General features: G+C 40.1%; 1 protein-coding gene across 2 annotated transcripts in view; it reads right to left on the reverse strand.

Moving 5' to 3' along the window:
- cacna2d1a (calcium channel, voltage-dependent, alpha 2/delta subunit 1a) overlaps window positions 1–4,894 on the reverse strand; it is a 116,132-nt gene extending 111,238 nt beyond the window's left edge. For both annotated transcript variants that reach the window (XM_074697866.1, XM_074697865.1), the window contains exon 1: window positions 4,402–4,894. In XM_074697866.1, the coding sequence (XP_074553967.1) occupies window positions 4,402–4,499 (98 nt within the window). In that variant the 5' untranslated portion in view covers window positions 4,500–4,894. The remainder of the gene's footprint in view (window positions 1–4,401) is intronic.
- Between the last annotated feature and the right edge of the window lie 1,106 nt (window positions 4,895–6,000).

Genomic DNA, 6,000 nt, shown 5'->3' on the forward strand with positions numbered 1-6,000 from the left:
ACATTTTTGTAAAGAAAGAAACATAAATAAGGGTTTGGTTTTATATAAAATCATGCAAACAGAAAATGTTTGCTCTGTTTCTAACATTTTTTCCCATTTTTTTCCCTGTCTTTTTTTTTCTTTTTGGATTGACCTCATAGTGTTTTTTCTACAGTGGGTCTTTGGGTTCTCGCTGTCTATAACTTTGAGAAGCCCTGATATCAACAACACTTTGATCCTTTTCTATTTAATGCTAATCTTTGCACAGTAATGACTGAGTGTATGATCAGGCTACTTGTTAGCATTAGCATCGATATTTTAAATCCATGTGTTTATTGAGTCATTGAGTAAAAGCCAACCCAAAGTCATATGTATGAGGTTAACGGGAGAGTCTGAATTGCTCGTAGGTGTGAATGTTAAGATATATGTGAGAGCCTTGTTATTCACCAGGGACTAAGGTGTGCTCTACCTGTCTCCCAATTGGCAGCTGGATGTGGCTCAGCCCCAAAGCACAGACCAGATCAGCAGTGAAATTGGATGGCAGGAGATATCGAGTAAATGAGATCACTTTTGTTGGGGTTTGGTGCCATAAAAATAATGAATATACCAAAAAAAATAAAGTGCACAAGACATTTATTGTGCTTTTACATTTGGTTAAGAGCCAGAATGAACTCGAAGTTAAAAATCCCTACGTAGAAAGAAATAGTCCCACCTTTAAACCACTTTAAACCAAATTTTTATGTTTGTCCTCTTGTTGATGTTGATACTCTGTTTGGAGTTGATACAGGCAGCATATTTTGTCTCGTTCCGTTTTCTGTTCTCTATTGCCCATGTTGCTCTCTATGTGGATGAAGTGCCTCCTCACATTAGGCCAGCTGATCGGCAGAGACGAGGCCACAAACAAGAGAGGCATGGTTCTTTAGCTGGTCGAGCGTGAAATCTAGTTAGGTTTCGAAATACAAAAAAAATAAAAAGCCAGTGAGATTGGAAGAAATGAGGCAGAGGGTAAGAAGAAAAATGGAAAAATTGAGAATGTGGTTGCCTTTTTTGTGGATTAGGTGAAAAAAAAAGAAAACATATGAGCAGAGCATGGATGGTTGGGTATCCATCGTGATTCAAAGATCTTTCCCATCAAGAAATAAATTCTAAATCTGTAAGTATGGATTAACAATTCAAAAGTAGAAGAATCTATGCAGCCCTCGACATGTGAGACTAAGAAGGCCAAACAGTCTGGATTTTCTAGTTCCTGCATCTCCACCTCCTCTTTTCATCCCCCTGATCTCACGAAGTGCGAGCTGGCACTGGGATCTCTGGGGCGCCGTCCATGACATCAGACTTTTTACATTTCAGATCCAATGATGTTCATCATCTGCCCTCAGGCGACGAAGGAAAGAGGAGAGGAGACAGAGAGATAAAGAGATGCAAAGGGAGCTGGAACAGACACAAAAGATGAGGGAGAAGAAGAAGGAGATGGACGGAGTGAAGAGGTGGAGAGGAGGACATGTAGATGTGAAGCAGACAGATGCTGGCATGTAGGGTTAGAGATGAGATCCGCAGACACAGTCACACGTGGAGGCATGAGGCGGCGAGGTGAGAAAGACAGACAGACAGTGAGACAGACAGAGAGAACATGGAGATGCTCTGTGCCTGATCTCTCCTCTCTTGACCCTTATGGGGTCAATGCAAAGCTTGTCACTCAAAATCATCCTTACTACACAAGCTAACTCAAATCTGCTTCAGGTAAGAGGTTTGCAGATGTTTTGACTTTTTTTTTACTTCCTTCCCAGCAAGAAAAGTCACTTCCTCTGAGCAGAAGTTAAAATAAAGCCTGCAAAAAGAGTGCTGTCTTGTTTTTATTCTACTAAATTAACTTCCCCTAATTGAAACCAAGAGCTCCTGCCAATCTTGATCTGAATTTTAATGTTGTTTTCCTTCCAGCCCAATTTGCAAATTCTACTCTGTTAAGTCAACTGTGTCAAGCAAAGTGGGGTCTGCAGCCAGCCAAGCCTGTGAGAATATCATGTACACAGCCCACGGATCAATCCACTTAGTGCCTATGAAATATAGGGAGTGGGCAGGCCACTCTGCTAGTCTGACATCATTGTACGTGGCCATTAGGCTGAGTGCCATCACGCTCCGCCATCTCTCCAGAGGGGACCACACTCAAGCTGCATTCAAAACCAAAACACCACAAAACGGGCCCGCATTCGTAGAACCACCTTGAGTTTCCTCAACCTGTTGATTGAGAGTGCCGTGCAGCGTCACTCGCCTACATGTTTGTTTAATTTAAGAGCCGTGTTCCTCAGATGGTGATATATCATCTGTTGCTTCTATTAATGCAGCGCCAGATATAGACGGAGAGGTCGGGAGTCAGACAGCTTGAGTTATAGCGCAGCTTTATATCAAGATCATGATCCCATCCTGCAGGGCATGAAGACAGCTCTCAGCAGACATGCTGGCACTTAGGCTGGGAATAAAGCTGGAGGAGAAGACTACATGCTGGAAATGTGGGCATATGTACTGTACATCCATGAGGAGGTGATGCTATCAGATTGAAAAAAGGAAACGTCGGGTTCAAGTATGAGTCAAGGATAAAACGGGCTTTGAATCTTTAAATGCACACATGGCTCAAAAGAAACAAGAAAACAAAGACTTTACCGTCACTTTTGCCAATCATTTGATCTGTCTTCCCCATCCTTTTTATATTGTTGTTTTTTTACTTCTTTCTCCTCTAAATATTTTCTGTATTGGTCCATTTTGAGTCTGAAAACTGCAAAACCTGTCCATCAAAGCAACCAGCAACTGCAGGTGTTCATAGACCAAATGTACAGAAGCCCAAAGCAGACATGTCACATAGTTCATTGTTTTGGCGCATGACAAATTTTTCAAGGAAAGTATTCTCTAAATTAAATTGCACCACATGTCATGGTCTGACCAATCACAGTGACCAGACAACTGTTTGTTTTCTTTTGTTTGGTTTGGTTACATTGGTGGGTTTTTCTAACCCTTTGAAGCCTGACACATCAAAAAAAAAAAATCCAATTTTTTGGACTTAAGATGTTAATTAGCCCCCTTAAACATAAAACAATCTTACGGTATCTTTTTGTTTATGATGTACTTTTGATATTACATTTGACACATTAGGCTGTTTTGACAACTTTTCTGGTAATGTTTAGTAAATATGCAATCTTTCAATGCACAAAAAAAAATATTTTAAAAAACAAGTAACAACTTAGATGTTATTCTTGCCCCAACTTCTTGAAAATTAACAATAATTCTCCTGAAAATAAAAAGTATGTGGATGGTTTCATGAGAGTCGTCACTTTTTTTAAAAGGGCCAAAATACAGCCTCAGCTGCTTGTGGTGTAATTTTTTTTTGCAACAGGTTTTTATGGAAATTATTTATCATGCTGATGTGAGAGAGGTATTTGAAACACATACATACGTACATGTGTGTCAAATATGATAGGTTTGGCCTCAAAGGTAAAAAGAAAGTAATGATCTTTATTGTCTTAAATATTACACCTATCCTGAAAGACTGCAAAAATAAATAAATAAATAAATAAAAGGTTGACATTACGAAAAAGCCAACCTTAAGTTATCTAAATACAGTGAGATGAAAGAATATGTCATTGTGAAAGACAAATTCATAAAATTCAATGATGAATAGAACCAAATATTACCATGAAAATGATGTCAAGTTGACATATCTACATAAATCTAGAAAAGTCATGGAAATGAAATATGCTGATGTATGCCCTTCAGGGCTTCCATACAATTCCAAAATAAGGAAATGTATCCTAGCTTAAAGTAAACTGTAACTTATTAAGCTAACAACGTGTATATTTACGGCTTCTGAGCCTTGAAAGCAATAACAATACAATTTTAAGTTTTTATTTTTTAACTTTTAAGACAGGCAAACAAATGCCATGTTTTTAATCGATAAAATTAAAAATGGCAAACCGTCCTAATCAGTGAATATCGGTTGTAAGCATCATGTGGATCTTTGAACTACACGCCAAATTGTTCCCTACTGTAGATAATGGAGATGCTAACAGAAAAGTTTGGCTACTCCTGTTCTCACATTCAGACCTCAGACTAGCACCTGAAATGATTTATCTGACAGCCAAGCACATGTCAAAGAGCTGCTACAAGCAGCAAACACTCGGTAGCTCTGGATCTCCTGTTTCACGACGAGGTGAAGTTGTATCCGAAGTAATGTGCAGCCCTCATCACTGAGAAAGGAGGAAGAGCTTTCTGTTCCACTGAAACAACCACACACATCCTCAACTAAACAGTACTTTAGCTGGATCGTTACACCTCCCACTACCAGAAAAGACCTCTCACTGTGAAAGATAAAAGCTACAGAGCACATAATCCAAGACTCTGAGAACCAACAGGCTGTTTTGAAGCTGTACTCACATCTGCTCTGATGGGAATTGTCCGGTCGACACAGACGAAATGGTTGACAGAAGTAAAAGTAGGCAAACTGAGTAATCCATAGCTTTGTTTATGTCCATTTAACCAGGATCCGGAGCGGGAGAGGATAACAAAATAAAGGTTCAAGAATCCAGAGAGCCGCGCGTACTTCTCAGCCAAACGCCTCACACCGCCATCGGTGCGCGTTTGGAAACAAATCTCATCTGGTATCTATGTGCCCCCACCGGTGGAGCTGAGGAGTGAGAGCTTTTTTTTAGTGCGTGTGAATGTGTGTGTATGTGTGACTGTTAAGTGTGTGTCTCAAACTGCAATGGGCTATTAGAGCTAGTCTTCAGCGTGTGTCAAAAAATAAAAGGAGAAAAGGGGAGGGCGCATTAGATCCTCAGCTTGGCCGGCAGAGCGGTGCCACTCCGCACACTGTAAAAAATGTCATAAAGCAGAGCTATGTTGTGGTTAGACACATGGGAAAGTGGAAATCAAAGTACATGTGCTCAATAGGGACATTTCTGATGTTTTCCCAGAGTTCATTTGGAGGAGGCTCCTCCTCCTATGAACTGGGAGAAAGTTGCAACGCTATATTCTATTAAAAATTAAAATGAATATGTCATTGAAAAGCATCAAAAACGTAAAACTTCCATACTCTGCATGTTCTGTGTCTTTTATAAAGATAAATAAAATCAAAAATGTATGGATGGAGAAAGGCTGTTAGAGAAATATAGTTGCTGCAGTGCCTCCTGTTGAAAAAAGCAGGTATTACAACATTTTTTTCATTGTTTCCCAAAACTGAATGCCTAAAAGAGGATTTGATAATTATTTATGGACTTAGCCCTTTTTTTTTCTGGTGACCAACAGGGGTCTGCAACAGCCCATCAGGAACAGTGGAAACATGCAGCAGTGAGAAAATTCATGGCAAAAAAAAATCATGAAACATCTACAAAAGATATGAAAATGCTTTAAATTGAGGCTTATAAACGGAAGTGCTCAAAGCCTGTTGCTGGGTTGCTTAGCTTTAAGCTAAGAGCAGTGTGCACAAACTTGTTTAGCATAGTGTAGGCCATCTATATTCTTGTATGCTAAGCTTTGCAAATAAAACTGGCAAACTTATTCACCTGGCTGTCTTGACTGATGTCTGAGCTGCAGCACTCTGAATTTACAGTCTAAATGACATTATCTTGGCGGCTTTCTCATCTGATATTTTTTACAGTGTGTTTTTGTGTTTGTGTTCCCAGCGCACAAATGGGTTTCCGGGCGTCCTCTCCACCCACAGCCTCAAGCTGCAACAATCACACATGGCTCTGCCTCTGCTGGAGTCTGATCAAGACCCGGACACTTGGCACCAGAGATGCCTCACCACTACTGCACAGTGCACAGCAGCCACCTCTGGGAGGCTGCTGTCTGGACTTTTCAATCAGAGTAATGGATAAGTCTTCCAAGAACAGCCTTTCATGACCTTCACCATTCTTCACGGGCAAGCAGCAACAAAAACAGAGTGACTTTTTTTGTTTGAGAAGTCAATTTTCTTTTAGCCTACATCAAACTGTCCATCCTTACAGTGATACGTGAAACTGTAGGGTACCAAAC

Source organism: Halichoeres trimaculatus, unplaced genomic scaffold (genome assembly GCF_033239565.1).
Source record: "Halichoeres trimaculatus isolate MK-OKI-2021-1 unplaced genomic scaffold, fHalTri1.1 fHalTri1_scaffold_21, whole genome shotgun sequence".
Lineage (NCBI taxonomy): Eukaryota > Metazoa > Chordata > Actinopteri > Labriformes > Labridae > Halichoeres > Halichoeres trimaculatus.